The sequence below is a fragment of the Hypomesus transpacificus genome, chromosome 23 (assembly GCF_021917145.1).
Source record: "Hypomesus transpacificus isolate Combined female chromosome 23, fHypTra1, whole genome shotgun sequence".
In the NCBI taxonomy this organism is placed as follows: domain Eukaryota; kingdom Metazoa; phylum Chordata; class Actinopteri; order Osmeriformes; family Osmeridae; genus Hypomesus; species Hypomesus transpacificus.
The window spans coordinates 8,567,999-8,589,612 of NC_061082.1; the positions used below are offsets into that span (position 1 = coordinate 8,567,999).

A 21,614-nucleotide genomic window follows, 5' to 3' on the forward strand; every position below is an offset into this window, starting at 1 on the left:
GTGCTGACCCACAACAGAACATCCAGGTACAGTAGCCTACATCTAAAACATACACGAATGGTATGATACATTTACAACCAACGAAACGATAAAATAAACACATCTATATTAATACCAGAAACTGGAATAACTGGTGCGTTTCAGAACATACAACTATGCTGTCAAACTTCCTTTAAATCAACAATATTTCTCTACATGTCTTGAACTCGTCGATAATGATAGATATTTAGGTAGTTGATGGTTGCTGCCTCATCATGTGATCGCAACAGAACAGTTCGATTGACCTGCTCTCTGCTTATTTCGTCTGCCTGCTTCATTTGGCACCAATGCAGCTTGCTATTTCGTGCAAACAGCCGACTCCGGATCTGTTTTATCAAAGTGATTCATACTGTGATGACTAAGAAGAGAATAATACAGGTGAATGATCAATTTCAGTGACAAGTTCATTTCAATTACGTGTACTCAGTTGCAACAGGCCTGCTGTTGTTATTAGCTAGCTAGCTAGCTAACTTGCAAGCTAACGCCATACTAGCCAATCAGCTTCTGTTGACTCTACAATAGCAAGTACTGTGGCTAGTGTGAAGAGTTAGCAACTATACTAGCCTATAGCTGTCTAGTTGTTGACAGTTGGTCTGACAGCGAGGGCGGGTAATATATTGCTCTTATCAAATAATGTTGGAGAAATAAATTACTATCAACTTCTAGCAAGTATCTAAAACGCTCGAAGCCAATGCTACCCTTTCACGCATCAAACTTGTAATTTTTTTTAGCTAGACAGCTCAAGCTCTAACTAGCATGTTTAGCTGTTCATGGTCCAAGTACAGTGACTACACATTGATTTGTTTTCCGGCATAGCTAGCTAACAAACGCATATTTGAAGGAGCCATTTAGAAGTACAATTCGTTTGAGACATTTTGTACTTGTAGGGGTGTCTATCACAAGTTACAGGGCCTGCGGTGTCACATGATAGTCAGAGTAGTGATGCTGCAACTGATGTTGTCATTTTCCTCTACCGCGACAGTATAATTATTAGAACTAAGAGTAAGAAGCTTAGAAACTGGAGTTGTGACATGCAGTGCAGCAGAAACTATATGAAGTGCCATTAATACATATCAAATGGTAAGTTTTTCCTGACTCAATTTAGCTTGCTATGTGCTTCGACCTTTTAGACTGTCTTGCTTGCTGTCTGAATTGACACTGCATGTTTAAGCCAGCTGTGGGTTTTGTGCCTTGACAGGTTTAGTTGTAAACAGTTGACAGTATTATTACAAGACTTGCAAAATTGTCTGCTTTTATTATTTTTTTCAAAACAACTCAACTTTCAATTTAAGAATGTGAGGTTCAGGAAACATTAATGCAGCGACTGAAAGAGCACACTCAGCACAGTTTTCTCAGTTTCCTATTATTTAATTAGCAATCATTGTGGTTTCCTTTAAGTGTGGGCATATCCCTTTAGCAATTGATGCTGGGTTGCACATTTCTCTAGTACTGAGCAGGGTTACAGTGAGTAGAATCATGTGCCTCCATTAACAGTAAGCCTGTGAACTATGTGCCAGTGGGTCCAGTTACAAAATAGATATTTTGAATATATATAGGGAATATATAATAACCACGCCTATTGTTTCAATATGTGATTTGTCATTAAAAAGGATTGCTGTTTCACCATGATTTGTATTTAATGAACAGTTTATGAACTTGGATTCACAAAATGGTCATGGTGGTTACTGATCAGGTAGGGCTTAAGGGGAGTGACAGAAACTCAGTAGCTCAGCGGCTGACATGAGCATGATGGTTGATAAATCAGGCCAACCAGATAAGAATGTTTTTCTTTTAAGAATTTGTAGTTGTGCCAAGTTGTGTTAGGCTACTTTTTAAAAGTGGAGACATAGGTGGCCTATATGGTATATGGTTATTTAGGGCACGGCCTGTGTTTATTTATACATTTATTGATATATCTGTTGAAAGGAAGGCTATAACGGTGTCTTAGAGTTAAATTGTAGCAACACACTCTGGGCTTCTTTTAACCAGAATCAGTGACATGGCTGCTGATGACAAATCCTCCTCCTCAACCCTGGATTGGAGCACAGAACCGCCACTGTCGGCTCCCAGCACGTCCCACCTGACACACTTCAAGCCCCTGACACCAGAGCAGGATGAGCCACCACTCCGCTCGGCCTACAGCTCCTTCGTCAACCTGTTTCGTTTTAACAAAGGTCATACAACATACACACACAGACGTACACCAAATTACTCGGAATGGTTATGGTATCTTGCATTTCAGAGACTGTTGTGAGGCTAACAGCTTTGGGTGGTTAGTTTAGTGAGTTCAATCACGTCTCTCTTGCTGCTTATCTACAGTATGTGGAACTCCATTGATGGATTTGTTTGTTTTGCCACGTTGCCTTTATTTGTCTTCTTTTCAAATGAAGATGCTTTAGCAGAGATTAGTGTGGAGCCAGTGTCTCATGAGGTCATGTGATAGAGAGTTAGCATTTGGAAAGGTGCCAGGAGTCAAACGTCACATGCGTTTCTAGTCCACTCCCCCAATTACGGAAGACCGATCACCAAGGCAACAGCAGAGGATCCCTCATGCTCCTGACTGCTCAGAAAGTGATACTTTGAGATTAGAGTATATTCACAGCAACAAATGTTATATTTTAATGTAAGTTTCATTGGGGTGTTATAAAATAAATATACACGTTATGATGATGTTATTCTGGAGCAGGTGCAGTTGAGTAAAAGTAACATGAACAGACAATGAAGTAACATGGAAGCTAGGTTACAAAGACGTTTAGAAAGTGGACCGCATTATTGATGTGGTGTTTACAAAATGGTGTAAGGGTTCTCGATACGTGATATGTCTGCCCAATGGTTCTTCTCTCATTGATGTGCGTGCACAGAAGAGGGCCGCCCCCCATCGGTAGAGAAGTCAGAGGTGTCCACTCCGTCGCCACAGGGAGAGAGGAGGAGCTGGTCCAGCAGCCCCGCCCACTCTGTCCATGGTTCCGGAACACACAGGAAGCAGCACCCAGATGGACTACGCCGCACTTCCACAGCCTCTGGTAACACACACACACACACACCCACACATATCCACATGCATTCATATCTCCTTACTGGATTGATAACTGGATGGATGGAACAGTTGGAAACATTCAATATGTTCCCAGTGATTTTAACATCTACCTCAGACTTCAATAATGATGCTGGAAGTCTCTCTTTCATGCTCATCGTGTACATGTAATCAGTAATAATGGAGTTATAAGAGATGGTTCCTTTCTTGAGACCTTATCAGGAATTTCTCTTCTCTTATCAACAAAAAAAACACAACTGCCTCTGGTGTGACTGTGTACATTCCCATTAGAAATGTGTCATGATGTTAGGGATGGTGTAATAAGGAACTTTGCCTGCATTGGTTCTCTAAGAAAACAGGAAAATGTTCCTCCTACAATAACACTCCTTTGTGTCAGTTTCCTTATTTTAATTCTGCTTTTACTGGTGAGTTTGACCCAATCAGATCTCTTCAAGGAAAAGTAGATGGTGCCAGATAAGGTGAACACAGTTCAAACCTCCTGTGTGCTGCCAGTACCAGTACACTCTCTAGGTCTCAAGCTTGGTTCCACATTTCAATGTTGTACTGTGAAGAACACATTTCAGTTTGCATTGCAATAATATGTTATGAGGGGTTTTCAAAGGGTTTCCCGCAGCACTTTTCAGTTAAGGTGGTCGCCTAAGCATCACACGCCTGCCGCCTTAACTACGTAGTTTAAAAAACCTGTTTAGCCCCCCCCCCCATGGCAAACCCCACCCTACCACCTTAACTAATACATTTTCTGCGGGAAACCCTTCAAGTAGTTTAGTACATTTAGTTGAGATGAAGAGGTTTATGAAGCACAAAGGGTGTATAGTGTCATGACAATCTTACTCGTGCTCATACAAACCCTTGAATGCATCATTTAAAGGGAGAGAAATGGATGATCTGTGTGAGTACCATCCATTCAAAAAGCCTTTTCTTATGTCTTCTCTGTTTCCAGTGGATTGGCCAGGTGAGGCTCTTCTGCACTGTGTGCCTTGCTAAAACACTTGCAAAAAAAATAACAGTTTTGTGCTTTTTTTGTGTGCAATTCTAACCACTATGTGAAGAAGAAGTGGCCTAACAAATATCCATGAGTGATGGGTGTGTGTATTTGTTTGAAGTAAACGTTATTAATTAGCTAAGCCAATTTTGCATTATTGCTTGTTGGATATAGGTCTCTTATGATATGAGTGTTTTGATGGCTATAACTGACATTGAAAAGTACATATTAGTGACACTACAGTATTAAAGCTAACACCATCATTCTGAACCACCATACTACTACTATTTTATGTTTCCCTGCATTTGATGTCTTGAATTACTAACTGCCTTTCTGCACATTCACAGTTAATAACCACCTTGCCAGAGTTTACAGAAGTTTGGCCGTTATATATTCTATGCATGTGACTGTATACTGTAGAATGGTTAGGTTGTGTCCATATTGTGCTCAACTTAGTTACGTGTGTGTGCGTGTGTTTGCTCTCTAGATGGCCACAGGAAATCGGAAGCGTCCCTTGGCACTCATGACCCTCGTACAGCTGTTCAGCTGCGGACCGCTCTGAAGAGACTGAAAGAGATCATGGAGGGAAAGAGCCAGGTACATATGTCATACAACTGAACAGTAAACCACTGTCACATCCTACCTGTGACATTTAGAATTGGACTTTTCAAAACTAAACTGGGTGTGGTGCAGCAGGTTTGGAGTCTGATATCAAAGCAAATACACATTGTATATTCCATTAACTCGAGCCATCAAGATAGACAGAGAACAGCTGCTCTTGTTTTCAACCAGAGCTTCATGACTCCATGACTTTTCAGGACAGCGACCTGAAGCAGTACTGGATGCCCGACAGCCAGTGCAAGGAGTGTTACGACTGCAACGAGAAGTTCACCACCTTCCGACGGCGCCACCACTGTCGCTTGTGTGGCCAGATCTTCTGCAGTCGCTGCTGCAACCAGGAGATCCCGGGCAAGTTCATGGGCTACACGGGTGAGTGCCTATGGGGTGGGGGACACACGATGGACGAGTGGGAGGCCTCCGTGACTCGCCCTCCCTCATACTGAACCATCATGACACATAAAAGAGAGAAAGGGGGTGGGAGGGGGGGGTCAGCAAAGGAAAGAGGTTACGGCAAGGAAGAGGCCCGTGGCTGATACAGCTGGATGATCTATGAGTATGTACAGAATCCTTTGGGTGACAGGAGCATGGTATGTGTGTGTGAAACAGACATGAGACTGTATTTTCTGCAGTCGTGGGTGTTGTTTGGGCCTGGATTGTTATTGGTTCTCGATTTGACCTGGGCTGTGGTAAGTTGACCAGCTGGCTAATAGCGTGTTACCGCATGAGCGCACACTCTTTTGAGTGAATTGAAAAACTTTAACTCAACTTACCAAGCATGTTTGGTTGTTTTTGATGCGGTGAGGCTGATGGAATTAACCATAGCAGTGATGTGTTGTTCAGTGGTTGCCTTCTGTTTGTTCTGGTGTTTTCTCCAAGCAACCACTTTCACTGAATGGCTAGTCCACAGGGTTATCCTGTGTTTGAGGTGTACTTGAAGTTCCAGAAATAATGCTGAGGATTTGCATTCAGCGTGAATGGTTAACGCCGAGGTTGATTAATCATTAGCTTTCTTTGGTTGCTTCCCTGAACTAATCCCAACACAAACTATCTGACTAGACCTCTAAGGTGCAGATCATGAAAACCTAACCTTACTCTTTTTCCTCTCTCTTTCTTACCCCTCACTCTCACCACGCACCCGTGTAGGAGACCTGCGTGCCTGTACCTACTGCCGGAAGATCGCCATGAGCTACGCCCACTCTGCAGACTCTGGCTGCATCGGTGAGGACCTGAGCGCCCTGTCCGACTCGCCCTGCTCTGTGTGCGTGGAGCCCAGCGAGCCCCGCACGCCCGTGGGCGGACGCAAGGCCAGCCGCAACATCTTCCTGGAGGAAGACCTGGCCTGGCAAAGGTGAACACAGACATGCAGACAGACATGCAATCAGAGAGGGATGTTTGATGCCTTATCCTTTAACCCTGCCCTTAACTCTGCCTCATTTTACACCCCTGCCTCTTTCCACGCCCCATCCTTCATTCTATACCCCTGCCTCATTTATGCTGGTACATTCATTTTCCTAACCAATCAGTTGTCTGTGTTTTTTAAAGATAGAGGAGCCTAAACCACTACATGATTGAGTGATCGGTGCATGTCTCTGGAGCATACTCTGTGCTCTTTGATTCTTGAGCAAAAACCATCTAATCAATTTCTCTTGGGGAATTTCCCAGGTCAATTTCTAATCTATAATAAGTTCTGGATTCTAAGCCTGTGCTTGTGATAATCAATTTGTTGTCATCAAATCCTGTGACAATCTTTGATCTGATAACTGTTCGCCTCCTCCTTGTTTCTCTGTGGACCTTTCTTTAAGAAAATCTTTTCCTCTCTCCTGGCATAGAAAAACTCCTATTGGGATGAGGAAGAAGTGAGTCTGGCTGTCATTCTTTCATTTGCCTTTCAAAGATCTGTTCATTCTTCTATGAGTTCTTCCTTACACTTTAGCTCTACCAAGAAGACGTTTGCATGCTTCTCTGAAACGAGTTTGTCTTGCATGGTGAACACTAGGCATGGGCCAATTACCGGTTTCAAGGTAAAGCGCGGTTTGAAAAAGTCACGGTTTCAATACCTCTCAAATTTTCCGTTATATCGTTGCTGCGGTATGAGCTGTCTTTTTTAAGTGTCTCGTTAAAGACGGAAAGTATAGGAATACCTCAGGTTTTACGCAGCGGAGAAAGTAACCCTCCGGTTGGTGCGAGCAACAATCAGTCACCATCAGATGAGCTAATAGCCGAAGGACGTGCACCACTGGAATTATTCCCTGCTGTATGGGAATCTTTCGTGTACCGAAAACATTCGGACGGCCACGGATGAAGGAAATACAATTTGTAAGACGTATTTTAGAGAATGTCCGACTTTTTTCTCGCAAATTTGTGATTTTTTTCTTCACTCGCCACCGTCGTAGATTAGGCTATTACAGGTCTCTCCAATCTCACGCAGTTGTTGTGCGACTATCTTCAACCATTTCTCACGCTGAGAAGCGCAGATTTCTGCGGAGTTGATCGTTGTCTCGAGTTATATAGTTTGTTAAAAACCAGACAAAAAGAAACACGGTATGGTAATCTCACGCCAAACTTTTGATAAAACTTGAGAGCCCTGCTACTACTTCTGCTATTTGTACCAAAATTAGGTCCTACATTTAGCTGGGGGTCACTTATATACTTTTATGTAAGTCTTCCACCGCCTGTGTGTATAAATTAAATTAAAACAATAGTTATGTATTGATCTTTTTTAATAAATAAAAAAATACCGTGAGGTTATCATACCATCAAAATCTGACACCGACCCATGCCTAGTGAACACATACATTTAGATTGTTTTGAGGTGTATTGAGAATAGCATTCATGTTTTGCAATATATGTGTGTCAGTTTAATTCACCAGGAGTCTCAGAACAGTGGTCTTAACTCCAGACTAAATGCACTCCAAGAGGATGTGGGCAAGTCACCAGCCAGGAAAAGGTTGAGACATTAATTTCAGCTCGCAGTCGAAAAAAGTATTTCAGGGATTATATTTTTTATATCTTTCACACTTATTTGTGTGTGTGTGTGTGTGTCTAGGTCCGCCAGTGTGACCAACCTGTCCCTGGACCGCTCCAGCTCTTCCATGGTGCCCTCCTATGACAGCTCAGTAAGCCCCCAGGCCAGCCGGGCCATGCCTGGGCTCAAGGGTGACCACGGCGAGGAGGAGAGGAAGATCCTACTGGTTAATCTCTCTTTCTGTTTCCCCATTTTACAATATGTTCTCTCTGGTGCTGGTTGAGTCTAAATGTGTGAATGATTTGTGCTGTTGCGCTGCCATCATGTAGGACTCATCCCAGCTGAAGGACCTGTGGAAGAAGATCTGTCACAACAACACCGGGATGGAGTTCCAGGACCACAGGTACTGGCTGAGGACATACCCCAACTGCATTGTGGGAAAGGAGCTGGTCAATTGGCTGCTGAGGAATGGTACCATTTCTACCAGGTAAATGTTCTCATGACCCTGAAGGGAGTATTTCATGGTACAACTCACTAGTATAAACTGACGTTTAGTGAATTTTATCTCTTGTTTGTCTTCTGGACTCTCTCTCTCTCCACCCCCTCTGTATGTCTCTGTCAGGGCCCAGGCTATAGCCATAGGCCAAGCTCTGGTGGATGGGCGCTGGCTGGACTGTGTCACTCATCATGACCAGCTGTTCAGAGACGAGTACGCCCTCTATCGCGCCCTCCAGGTGAGTAGCGGGCATGTGAGGTGAGAGAGAAGGACTACGGATACTCCTGAACACGTACTCATTCCCAGCGTCGTCTCTCCTCCTCTCCAGAACACCGAGTTCTCTGAGACGCCGTCACCCGACAGTGACAGCGTCAACTCCCTCGAGGGACACTCTGAGCCTTCCTGGTTCAAAGACATCAAGTTTGATGACAGCGACACCGAGCAGCTGGCTGATGAGAGTGATTACACGATGCAGAGTACGTACCCCTTCCCTGACCACGCCACTTGAGGGAGATCAACAGGAGATCAACTTTATGCCATGTACACTACGTGACCAATAGAATGTGGACACCTCACCATCACACCTACAGTATATGAGCTGGTTGGACATCTCATTCCAAAACCATGGGCCTTAATATGCCCCCCACGCACACACCCATTGATCTATATTAATGCTATCGCCCTCCCTTTGGGCATGGGAGCATTGTTGATTTGGGGAATGATGGGCTCAACAAGCAGGTGTCCAGATACGATTGGCCTAACTAGTGCAGTCATGATTTTGCGTTACCAAAAGAGCTCTATTGCATACATCCCTGTGTTAGACTCTGCCAGCCCCAGTAAGAGGACTTCAGTCAGTAGCTTCCAGTCAGCAGTGGACAGTGACTCAGCTGCATCCATTAACCTCAACATGGAGCAGGACAATGTCAACTTTCACATCAAGAAGCAGTCCAAGTACCCCCACGTACCCCCCCACCCTGCTGAGCAGAAAGGTGAGTGTAACAAGGCAGCACAATTAGTCGCTTTACACAAACTTTGATTAGCTAGAGGTACTAGAGGTAACACGTTTTTGGAATAGTTTAGATCGTTGATCGTATATTGATCTGTAGTGTGATAATAATATATTTTTACCTTAAGAAAACTAAAACGTATTCACCTTTTGCCAGCATCAGAGTACCTGATCTCAGAGGACGGAGGACAGAACATCTTAATCAGCGATGCCTTCATCAAAGGTAAAAACTTCCTGCTTTTCATTCTTTGTTCTACACTGTGCACGTGTGCACAACGCCAAAAGAGGAACCAATCCCCCTTCAGCCGGCCTGGTGTCAACAGGGCTAGAAAAAAAAGGTCATTGGTAGGTTTGAGCACCACACACACCCCCAGCTGTCTTCCCTCGTCACTTCCTCCCTCTCTTTGCCTATGCTCCCCTCAGAGTCTCTGTTCAACCGCCGTGTGGAGGAGAAGGCCAAGGAGATGCTGTTCACCCCTCTAGGCTGGCACCACAGCTCCCTGGACCAGCTTCGCGAGGAGAACGGAGAGAAGAAGGCTATGGAGAGACTGCTGTGAGGAGCAAACCAAGCAGCTTGACAATGGACGTGTGCTGAGTGCACCGTGTTGTACTGCTGTTTACATTGACTTGTCTGTTAGAGAATTTGCTGTGAATTAAGGACACTTTTGCCCTTGTTGAACCAGTTAGGTTAGACCTGCTTCTGGAATTATCTTTGACAACAGTTCAAGAAGGAACTTTCAGTTGTACTCTGGTCTGCACCGAGGTGTTGGTAGTTAGAGGTAGTTCCTGAAAAGCAAGCCACGGTAACGATCTCTTCCCTTCACAGCTCTGCCAACCATAGCCACATGATGGCACTGTTGCAGCAGCTGCTCTACAGCGAGTCCCTGTCCCTGTCCTGGCGTGACATCATCGTGCCCGTGGTCAGGCAGGTGGTCCAGACTGTGCGGCCTGACGTACGCAGCTGTGACGACGACATGGACATCCGCCAGCTGGTCCACATCAAGAAGGTCAGAATGACTGTCACAACTTTATTGTCAATCCCAGATTGGGCGTGTGCGACGGTTTCAGCAGTTCATTCTTTGTATTCTAGATTCCCGGAGGGAAGAAGTTTGACTCTGCCGTTGTCAATGGCTTTGCATGCACCAAGAACATTGCCCACAAAAAGGTAGGCATAGTGGCCTTTCCTGTGATAGCCCCCCTTCTCCACCTCTCCCCAAAGAAACTGCCTGACCTCCCTGCTCCCTGCGCAGATGAACTCCTACATCAAGAACCCCAAGATCCTGCTGCTGAAGTGCTCTATAGAGTACCTCTACCGGGAAGAGACCAAGTTCACCTGCATTGACCCCATAGTGCTGCAGGTCAGTCTGTCTCCCAGTACTAGGGGCCGTCGTCTTGTGACGTGCATGTTCTACATGGAACTGCACCAAGTGACGCGGGATACTATGGAGATCCCCTCCGCTTGACCTCCCCGCTCATCTGTTTGTTTCCCCAGGAACGGGAGTTTCTGAAGAACTATGTGCAGCGTATAGCGGATGTGCGTCCCAACCTGGTGCTGGTGGAGAAGACGGTGTCTCGCATCGCCCAGGAAATCCTGCTGGAGCACGGCATTACGCTGGTCGTCAACGTCAAACCCGTCAGTACCTAACCTCGCCTTCAACCTTCCAAGTCAGTTGGGCAACTGTTGGGTGTTTGCTTGTGTGGCTCTGCGAGGCTCACTTTTGCTTCTTGTGGATGTGTGTAGCAAGTGTTGGACCGGGTGAGTCGAATGACCCAGGGAGACCTGGTCATGTCCATGGACCAGCTGCTGACCAAGCCTCGCCTGGGCACCTGCCACAAGTTCTATCTGCAGTCCTTCCAGCTGGCCAATGGTGAGCAAGATGACTAACCTGCATAATTTTTCCCTTTGAATCCCATTCTGAATGTACAGTACTGTATATAGAATGTGTTGCGGGCTGTTTCAGAAAGGTTGCTTTTCAAGGAGGAAACGGGAGGTGGGTTTTTCCTCTCGTTCAATATGCAAGTACTTGATTTGATCTCACCATAGATACAGACAGGGGACTTTCCGCGGTGAAAGCCTACACAAGCTTAAGCATCAGTCATTTTGATACTCCAACAAAGGCCCTCCCTTTACCTAAACATGGGAATGCAGAACAACATCCTGCTCTGGCTATCTCTTGCTTTTCCTAATGTCAGCACTTGTATCCAAAGTGCATCTCTCAGTCTAAAGGTCCAACATTAAACTGCGTCTTGTTCTTTTCCATGGTCATACTGGGTCTGTCTTAGGTCAGGTCTTTCCTATCTTAATGTCTCCTGATTAACCTTTGTCAGTGACAGTTCATCTAAGGCAAGGGTACTCAATTAGAAACTCAAACGGTCCACTCACAAAATGTCCATTCAGTCCAGGGTCCGGAATAGTGATGGTTTATTTTCTGGCCCTTAGCTCAGAGTTCTGGGGGTAATTTTGTTGTGTCTATGCTTTGTGTCATAGTGATGTTTCACGTTAGCTATACCACAGGGCAACCGTCTCATTGCAGATTAAACACATTGGTTTTGTGCTCCCCGCCGGCAACACAATGCATACTTGTCAGTCCCTTCTGTCTGAAATTGGAAAAATCAACTTTTCATTCTTTGGTGGGTTTTGTCACGCTATGATTTTTGTTAAAGTCGAAACAGGTAGCTTACCGTTAGCAAATCGATTAGCCTGCGTTGTTGTGAATGACACACACAACCTGCGTGACCCAAAGAGAATGCGGCCAACATTGAGTGAGTGAGTTGTCATGGCGATTACTATTACAGCTCCTGATTGGATCTTTGGATTCAACACAGAAGATAGAAACCACATAGGAAAACAATAAAAGTGTGAAACCACACACAAATAAAAACTCTTGGATCATGACTAAATTAAAATGTTGATTTTGGCTTCGGTCCAAACTCTATTGCGTCTGGGTCCGGATCCAAACTGCGGTCCGCCTATTGAGTATCCTCGATCTAAAGTAACCATTCAGTCCTTAGTCAGTGATAGTTCATCTAAGCTAAGTCAGACAGTTTAGCTAGTAGTTTCACACAGTTTTCGGCCACAACAAATGTATATTTGTTTTTGTTTATCTTGATAGGTTTTTCCTCCTTCCCTTCCTCCCACCATTCAGACAACGTGAAGACGCTGATGTTCTTCGAGGGCTGTCCTCCTCAGCTGGGCTGCACCATCAAGCTGCGCGGGGCTTCAGAGTACGAGCTGGCCCGGGTGAAGGACATCATCGTGCTGATGGTGTGTGTGGCCTACCACTCCCAACTGGAGATCTCCTTCCTGATGGACGAGTTTGCCATGCCGCCAAGCCTGGGCAAAAGCAGCTCTTTCCCCTGTCTGCTGGAGAGCACCACTGCGGAGGAGGAGGAGGAGGAGGAGGAGGGACAGGGAGGAGGAGGAGGAGGAGGAGAGAAAGGAACAGGAGGAGCACTTGGAGTGGAGATCCAGGGAAAGGGGGTCAACGGAAATACCGTCCCCATGGGAGGTCCCCCTGGGCAGCTGGAGGAGAAGCCTCCCTCTGGCAGGCTGCCTTGTGTCTCCGAGTCCCATGTCAAGGACAGCGAGAGCCCTAATGGCAACAAGAAGCAGGCTTTGTCCCCCTTGTCCTCCCATGGGGCTGAGGGGTTGGGCTCCGCAGTAATGAACTCCACACCCTTGTTCAACCCCTTGGCCCCTCTACCTCCCGTGTCTCCACCCTACCTCATCGATGACCTGGACCTGGACCCGGAGCCGCAGGAGCTGGGAGGAAAGACGGAGGTGGAGGGGTCGGCAGGCCTCTCAAGGGGGGAGTCCGGGGAGGAGAGCTCGTGCTCCGAGACGGTTCCCCGGCTCTTCAGGGACCCGCTGCAGGATGACACCGGGCTGTTTGTCACCGAGCAGGTGGCCTCGACGGACGACCGCCTCAAGTCCATCTCGTCGGCCTTCAAGCAGGAGCTGAAGGACATCATCCTCTGCATCTCTCCTTTCATCACCTTCAGGGAGCCCTTCCTCCTCACTCCTGCCGGCCTTCGCTGCCCCAGCAGGGACTATTTCCCCGAGCAAGTAAGTGGTTTGGCTGTACAACTTGAAGTATTCCTTTTCAATTTTGTCTCCACTTCCCTCCAAGCCATGGCAATGATCAATAGGTCTAAGTGTCTCCAGTCCATTCCTGATCCATGGCACTGGAGTTATAACGTGTTCCCCCCCCCCCCCCCCCCCCCCCTCCCCCGTAGGTCTACCTCTCTCCACTGCTCAACAAGGACTTCAAGGAACTGGACTGCCGCAGGAAGAGGCAGCTGCTCAAGGACTCCGCCCCGTCGTCGTTCGGGGGCGTGGCCAACGGCGGCCCTCCGCCACGGCCCGTGGAGGTTCGGCCCTCCCACCGGCTCACCAGTGCCCGCATCGCAGAGCACCTGGGCAGCAGCCAGGACCTGGCCAAGATGCTGGCCGACTACCGCGCCCAGGGCGGGCGCATCCGCCAGCGGGCAGAGGTCGACCCCTTCGTGTCGTCCACCTTCAGTCGTCCACCTTCTCGTGAGCCCTCCATCAAGGCACCCGTCAAGGCCGACAGCGAGGACGAGAAGCCGGCGGGACAGAATGACGTGACGTGGGCCTCTAAGGTGATACCGAGCTCCTGATCAAGACAGCGTACCGCAGGATGTTGTGGAGTCCCTCTCAGTCCTGTACTGTACTGCTCCTCCTAGGCTCCTCTCTGTATGTTGATTGGAGGATGATTGGATGGGTGATTGTGTTGTTGTGAAGCTGTGTCTGGTGCCAATGTCATCACATTCAATACTCGGTCCATGCTGAATTGCCTTTTAGAACTCAGGGAAACGAGTTGATAAGAGAGTTGTGACTCAGAAACAGCCCATCTTACCTGTCCCCTCGTCTCATTCAGCCAATGCTGGTCTCAGACCAGTGTGGTCTATTGATGACGAGTGGAGCCCACCACCTCATCCCTGACCTGAGATCTATTGGGGAGACTGTGAGTGCACTGGTGTGCTCTTCTGAATAGCACCATTTGACCCTTGACGGCTTGTTGAGCTTTGTTGTTGTTGTGTTTGCTTTTGTCTTCAGCTGGACTGTCTGAACCCGGTGAACCACCAGCGGCTCTGTGTCCTCTTCAGCAGCTCTTCAGCCCAGTCCAACAATGCCCCAAACCCCTGCGTCAGCCCCTGGTAAACCCCTCCTATCTCCTCCTGACCGCCCTTGGTGACCCATCAGACAGGCCTGCTGACAGCTCTAGAAGGTTCCAACCCTGTTCTCAAGCATGTTCTGTTCCCCTCACACAGGATCGTGACTATGGAGTTCTATGGAAAGAATGACCTCACTCTTGGCATATTTCTGGAAAGATACTGTTTCAGGTGAAGCATGCTCTTCAACCATACCATGTTGTACCAACATCAACAACTTTTGCTAATACATTGCAATGATATACAGTGCCCTCCAAAAGTATTGGAACAGTGAGGCCAATTCCTTTATTTTTGCTGTAGACTGAAAACATTTGGGCTTGACATCAAACGATGAATGTGAAACCAGAGATCAACGTTTCAGCTTTTATTTCCAGGTATTTACATCAGGATCTGATGCACAAATTAGAAAATATCACCTTTTTGTTCGAACCCACCCATTTGTCACGTGAGCAAAAGTATTGGAACATATGACTGACAGGTGTGTTTTGTTGCCCAGGTGTGTCCTATTACATACATTATTCAATCAATAAATACCACTGAATGTCTACACTCAGGTTCAGATTGGGTAAGATAGGTTTTGTCTATGCAGACTGTATTCAGAGGTGAAAACAACATGAAAACCGGAGCGCTGTCTTTGGGTGAAAAACAAGCAATTGTGAGTCTTAGAGAAGATGGAAAATCAATCAGAGCCATTGCAGAAACATTGGCCATAGCCAGTACAACCATTTGGAATGTCCTGAAGAAGAAGAAAACTACTGGTGTACTAAGTAACAGACGTCGAACAGGTAGACCAAGGAAAACATCAGCAGTTGATGACAGAAACATTGTGAGAGCTGTAAAGAAAGACCCTAAAACAACTGTTAGTGAGATCAGCAACAACCTCCAGATGGCAGGAGTGAAGGTATCACTATCTACTGTTCGCAGAAGACTTCATGAACAAAAGTACAAGGGCTATACCAGAAGATGCAAACCACTCATTAGCAAGAAGAATAGGAAGGCCAGGCTGGAATTTGCCAAAAAGTACAGAGATGAACCTCAAAAATTCTGGGACAAAGTTTTATGGACTGATGAGACAAAGATTAACTTTTACCAAAGTGATGGAAAGGCTAAAGTTTGGAGAAAGAAAGGAACTGCTCATGATCCCAAACACACAAGCTCATCTGTGAAACACGGTGGAGGTAATGTCATGGCTTGGGCTTGCATGGCTTCTTCTAGGACGGGCTCATTAATCTTCATTGAGGATGTAACACATGATGGCAGCAGCAAAATGAACTCGGAAGTCTACAGAAACATTTTGTCTGCCAATTTAAGGAAAGATGCAACCAAACTGATTGGCAGAGCCTTCATCATGCAGCAAGATAACGACCCAAAACACACTGCCAAAACAACAAAGGAGTTCATCAGGGGCAAGAAATGGAAGGTATTAGACTGGCCAAGTCAATCTCCAGACTTAAACCCTATAGAGCATGCATTTTACCTGCTTAAGAGGAGACTGAAGGGAGGAACCCCACAAAACAAACAACAACTGAAAGAGGCTGCAGTGAAAGCCTGGGAAAGCATCAAAAAGGAAGAATGCAAAAGTTTGGTGACGTCAATGGGTCACAGACTTGCTGCAGTTATTGAAAGCAAAGGATTTGCAACTAAATATTAAGTCTTATTCACTTAAATATGTTTTAAGTATATCTGTTCCAATACTTTTGCTCACATGACAAATGGGTGGATTCAAACAAAATGTGATATTTTCTTAGTTGTGCATCAGATCCTGATGTAAATACCTGGAAATAAAAGCTGAAACGTTGATCTCTGGTCTCACGTTCATTATTTGATGTCAAGCCCAAATGTTTTCAGTCTACAGCAAAAATAAAGGAATTCGCCTCACTGTTCCAATACTTTTGGAGGGCACTGTACCTTTTTCAATCAAACGATTTCTGTCGGGTCTGTGTGGTGCAGGCCATCCTACCAGTGCCCCAGCATGTTCTGTGAAACTCCCATGGTGCACCACGTCCGACGCTTTGTCCACGGCAGCGGCTGTGTCCAGATTGTCCTGAAGGAGCTGGACTCTCCGGTCCCTGGCTACCAGCACACCATCCTCAACTACTCCTGGTGCCGCATCTGCAAACAGGTCAAACTGAGGACGAGGCCCTCCCGCGCGCAGCCTGCATGGTACCAACACATGTCTCTGGTCTGTCCTACGTCTCTGCTCACGTCCTCTCTCCCTGTCACCCCTCGCCGGCACTGTAGGTGACTCCCGTGGTGCCTCTGTCCAATGACTCGTGGTGCATGTCCTTCGCCAAGTACTTGGAGCTGCGTTTCTATGGCCACCAGTACATGCGGCGGGCCAACGCCGAGCCCTGTGGCCACTTCATCCACAAAGACTACCACCAGTACTTCTCCTACAATCAGATGGTGGCCTCCTTCAGGTCAGTGCAGCCACGGCACTCTGCTCGTCGGGCTCTAAGCCAACCCGTGGAGGAGACCGAGGTGGAAGATGATGTGGGAGCCGTATGTTTACAACGAATATGTGTTTTTGTGTTCACCTCAGCTACATCTCAGTGAGGCTGCTGGAAATCTGCCTTCCTCCTCCCAAGATCTTCATCAGGAACCAGGGGCCCTCCAAAGCCAACATGCAACTGGACCTCAAGGACTTCACGCAAAAGTAAGGCGACCTTTCACGTCCGCATACAGAAATACGATTTATTGACCCCATCGTATCAAGTTGGGGCTTCCATGTTACTACAAACCCTGTCCTTTTTCTGTTTCTACCTTGCTACATTGGCAGAGTGACCCAGGTGTACCTCGCCATAGACGACCGCCTTACCTCCCTCAAGACCGACACCTTCAGCAAGTCAAGAGAGGAGAAGATGGAGGACCTGTTTGCCCAGAAAGATGTACGCTCCCCGTCGAGACAGTGAACCTTTCTGAACGCCACGCGGAACACTTAAGTCTCTTTTGCACGTTGGCCCACAACTCCAGTTCAGCGTTGGTGAGCTGTGTGTGTGTGTGCGTGCGCAGATGGAGGATGCGGAGCTCCGGGCCTGGATAGAGAAGCTGCAGGCCCGCCTGCAGGCCTGCAGCGTGGACTCCCCCCAGCACCTGCAGACCGTCCTGGAGTCGGTGGTGCTGAAGAAGCAGAGCCTGTGTGAGACCCTGCAGTCCTGGAACACCAGGTGATCCACTCCCCCCCACCCCCCTCACCGGCAGCCTGTCTCTTTCTAACGGCTGCTTCGTCGGGGTTACGGCAGTGCGTGGCGGGGCTCCTCCACACCCCTTGACTCCTACTGACCGTCCTCCCCCCTCCCCCTGCTGTAGGCTGCAGGATCTGTTCCAGCAGGAGAAGGGCAGGAAGCGTCTGTCTGTCCCGCCCAGCCCCGGGAGACACAGACAGACAGAGGAAAGCAAGGTCGGTGCTCTGTGGATACACTGACGTTTCCGGATCAGCTCCCCCCCAGATCCAACCAACGTTTTGTCTTCTCTTAGAGTGTGCTGTATGTTGTGTTGACTCCGGTCTGCGTTTTGATTGACAGACAAGTGCCCTGGAGTCTTCTCCCCGGAACCCCTCTCCTGTGGTTCAGAATGGTGATAAAGGTGAGTGGCTTGGCCCTGCTTTAGGTTCCGTCATTTGCTGAGGCGTGCGAGGCTGATGGGCGTGTCTATGTGTTTGATTGACAGAGGACCGTCACCTGAACACACTCCCGTCACTGTCTAGCTCCTCCTCCTTGCTGCCGTCACCAGGGGAACCAGGCTCGGAGCCACTCACCTCTGGACCCTCCTTCCCTGAACTGGACTCTGTCAGCATCCCAGAGGGTATCCTCACACACACACACATGCACAAACTGACTCGGCACACATAACACACACTACATATACGTAGCTCTGACTTTCTCCATGCCTGTCTCAGACGTGTTTGATGGACACCTGTTGGGCTCCGCTGACAGTCAAGTGAAGGAGAAGTCTACCATGAAGGCCATCCTTGCCAACCTGTTGCCGGGCAACAGCTACAACGGCATTCCCTTCCCCTTGTGAGTCTAAGCTTGTCAAGCGTTTCCATTGAACAACATTTCAGTCCGGGACCGCGCTCACTCTTTGTAGACTGTGAAAGCATTGGGCGTTTTTTTCTGATTGTGTGGTGACGTGTGTTGATCAGCGATCCAGACAAGCATTATCTGATGTACGAACACGAGAGGGTCCCCATTGCCGTGTGCGAGAGAGAACCCAGCTCCATCATCGCCTTCGCTCTCAGGTAAGGACCTCTCCTCCCCTCTCGGTTACAGCCTCAACCAAGACAGGTCCTGGTCTGTCCTCTGCTAACCGTCTCTTGGGAACAGTGGAAGGACATTGGCCTAACGTTGTGTTAATCCTAATCTGCTAATCCTCCAGCTGTAAGGAGTACAAGACGTCTTTGGATGAGCTGTCGAAGACGCCCGGGAAAGCGGGAGGAGAGGAGAGCACCCAGAACATCACGTAATGAACCTCCTCCTCTTGAACTGCACACACATAGAGGGGATAGCTCAGTGGTTAGAGCATTTGGCTGCAGATCAAGAGATTGCAGGGTCAAATTCCCCTCTGTTCTGTACGTCGCTTTGGATAAAAGCGTCTGCTAAATGACTGTTACATGAATCCATGACAATATGTAGTTTAACTCCAACAAAATCTAGGTTGGTTACATTGTTACATAGATTAAATCACACACAGTTGACTGCATTCCTCGGTTTAGAAAGAGTTGCATGTGATGATGCTGACTGGCCTGTTTCCGGTTCTGTCCGTGTGCGGCCGCTGCAGCTCTGACGGCCGGGTGAAGAACAGCCCTGCCAAGCCCAACGAGACCACCTCCTCCCAGACTGGCCGCAGCAGCTTGGATCCTGACCCACTCAGTGAGTGCCCCTCTCCAGGGTCGAAGGTCAAAGTCCTAACCTGGGCAGTAGATGGGGAGACCTGACCTGAACTAATCAGTCATACAAATGAATACCCCCACCTTCTAGACTTCATCTAAGATGCCTGTAAGAAAAAAAAAAAAATGCTAGATGATGTTCTGGAGCTAACAAGCGTATATCTCTGTATTGCAGAGGATTCTGATGGAGGAGACAAGCACAAGAAACAGGCTGGGAACCCACACATTGAGCTACGTGAGTCTCACTCCTTCTGTCCCCCTGTCGATCACTCCCGCACTTCCGTGCCCCTGTCTTCAGTGTTTGACCGATCTGTTGGCAATGAAACATGACCTCAAAGATCGACCCTTAGCTCTCCATAATTCAGCCTTACCGATACTACTTGGGCTGTGTGACGACCTGCATCGATCACCCCGCTCGTTTCACAGAGTTCTCTGACGCCAACGCCAAGTTCTACTGTCGGATTTACTACGCTGAGGAGTTCCACAAGATGCGCGAGGAGATCATGGAGAGCTCGGAGGACGACTTTGTCCGCTCGCTGTCCCACTGCATCAACTGGCAGGCCCGGGGGGGCAAGTCCGGGGCAGTCTTCTACGCAACGGAAGGTAACTGCACACGCACACACCCGACTGTATACAAGCCATTTGACTCCTTTCTTTTCTATCATATGTTCATTCCATCCTCTGTGATCGAGATCTACAAAGGTCCAGCCCTGTGGTCTCCAGCCTGCGTTGCTAGCCTGCTTTGCCTCTCTGTCCTCAGACGACCGCTTCATCCTGAAGCAGATGCCCAGGCTGGAGGTCCAGTCCTTCCTGGACTTTGCTCCTCATTACTTCACTTACATCACTGGAGCTGTGCAGCAGAAGGTTAACTCCTTATTAGCATCTGGTGTTGACGCTCTCTAATTCGCTTGTGTGGCTTAGTAGAGGAACTAATGAACTAATGTGGTGGTTGCTTAGACAATGTGAACTTGACCCGGAAATGGTTTGTTAAACCACGTTTCACCCTATTTCCCCCCCCAAGCGTCCGACGGCCTTAGCCAAGATCCTGGGTGTGTACCGAATCGGCTACAAGAACTCCCAGAACAACACTGAGAAGAAGCTGGATCTCCTGGTCATGGAGAACCTGTTCTATGGCCGCAAGATGGCCCAGGTGTTTGACTTGAAAGGTTCCCTGAGGAACCGCAACGTGAAGACCGACTCGGGGAAGGAAAGCTGTGAGGTGGTCCTGCTGGATGAGAACCTTCTGAAGCTGGTCCACGACAACCCTCTGTACATCCGGGCCCACTGCAAGGCTATCCTGAGGGCCGCCATCCACAGCGACGCCTACTTCCTGTCCAGCCACCTGATTATCGACTACTCCTTGCTAGTGGGGCGCGACGACGCTACCGACCAGCTGGTGGTGGGCATCATAGGTGAGGGATGATAATACGGCCACAGGCAAATGGATTTCTGCTTTAAGTGCTCCCCTTTCCTTGTCTTTCTGATAGCGTTGGATACTGCGCTAAATCTCTTCCCTATATTAATTCAGATTACATCCGCACTTTCACGTGGGACAAGAAACTGGAGATGGTGGTCAAATCCACTGGGATCCTTGGGGGACAAGGTAACTGAGAATACCCAGTGTTGTCGCTAGCTATTGCCTATTTTCACGTGTGCACGTATTAAACGTGTGACGTGTCGGCTGATGCGCGTGCCTGTCTGTGTCCACAGGGAAGATGCCCACGGTGGTGTCACCTGAACTGTACCGAGCTCGCTTCTGTGAGGCTATGGACAAGTATTTCCTCATGGTGCCTGACCACTGGACTGGCCTTGGGGTCAACTGCTGAGAACCCTGGATCTGCTCTCATACACTATAAATATGTGTCTTTTCCTTTCCCACACCCTGACACTTAATCACAGACACTCCCTCAGATTCACTTCCCAGTCCCCTGCTGGAGAATCCTTGGCCCAGCGGGGGGGATCCTCAGAAGCTCACTGAACAATGAGTTGTTTGATTATTGAGTAATGAAAGCAAGGAAAGTATCCTTTGTCTCAGACTCACTCGTCAGTAACTGTACCCTTCTGACAGCGCTGGTTAACCTATTACCCAGGCTCTCTTCAGTATTCTGGAACATCTTTTCAAAGGACAGTGAAAGAAAGCAAATACTGGGGGAAAAAAGGAGAATCTTAACTGGACCTAGTTTGGTGAACAAATAATCAATGTAATGTAAAAGTTTGTAAATGTACAGAGATTATGTAATTAAAGAGAAATAACACTGCTTGGTCACGGTTTGGAACGGTGACAGATTCTTTGACTCCTAATTTTGCAATCAGATGACAAGGGTGGTACAATACACCAGATTTACATGAGAACGATCCCCAAGACT

The 21,614-nt window shown here is 47.7% G+C and overlaps 1 protein-coding gene across 13 annotated transcripts; it reads left to right on the forward strand.

The window, feature by feature from the left end:
- Positions 1–286: 286 nt before the first annotated feature.
- On the forward strand, positions 287–21,506 carry pikfyve (phosphoinositide kinase, FYVE finger containing). 13 transcript variants are annotated; one of them, XM_047047737.1, is made up of 45 exons: positions 287–417; positions 1,022–1,119; positions 2,029–2,213; positions 2,901–3,062; positions 4,035–4,046; positions 4,564–4,673; positions 4,895–5,066; positions 5,841–6,045; positions 6,527–6,553; positions 7,555–7,644; positions 7,744–7,888; positions 7,992–8,149; positions 8,285–8,396; positions 8,487–8,634; positions 8,980–9,147; positions 9,322–9,387; positions 9,588–9,717; positions 9,991–10,171; positions 10,255–10,329; positions 10,415–10,522; positions 10,657–10,797; positions 10,906–11,032; positions 12,278–13,230; positions 13,401–13,787; positions 14,066–14,152; positions 14,245–14,345; positions 14,460–14,531; positions 16,311–16,482; positions 16,602–16,780; positions 16,903–17,016; positions 17,140–17,248; positions 17,373–17,527; positions 17,670–17,760; positions 17,885–17,945; positions 18,030–18,164; positions 18,259–18,379; positions 18,505–18,600; positions 18,738–18,821; positions 19,140–19,231; positions 19,424–19,483; positions 19,675–19,851; positions 20,009–20,112; positions 20,270–20,660; positions 20,777–20,851; positions 20,959–21,506. In XM_047047737.1, the coding sequence occupies exons 3-45, from the start codon at positions 2,039–2,041 to the stop codon at positions 21,072–21,074; spliced, it is 6,444 nt and encodes a 2,147-aa protein (XP_046903693.1). In that variant the 5' UTR covers positions 287–417; positions 1,022–1,119; positions 2,029–2,038; the 3' UTR covers positions 21,075–21,506. The 13 variants fall into 13 exon arrangements, with proteins under 13 accessions (XP_046903693.1, XP_046903691.1, XP_046903697.1 ...); XM_047047735.1 differs by lacking the exon at positions 1,022–1,119; XM_047047741.1 differs by lacking the exon at positions 1,022–1,119 and having other exon boundaries at positions 12,311–13,230.
- Positions 21,507–21,614: the final 108 nt, after the last annotated feature.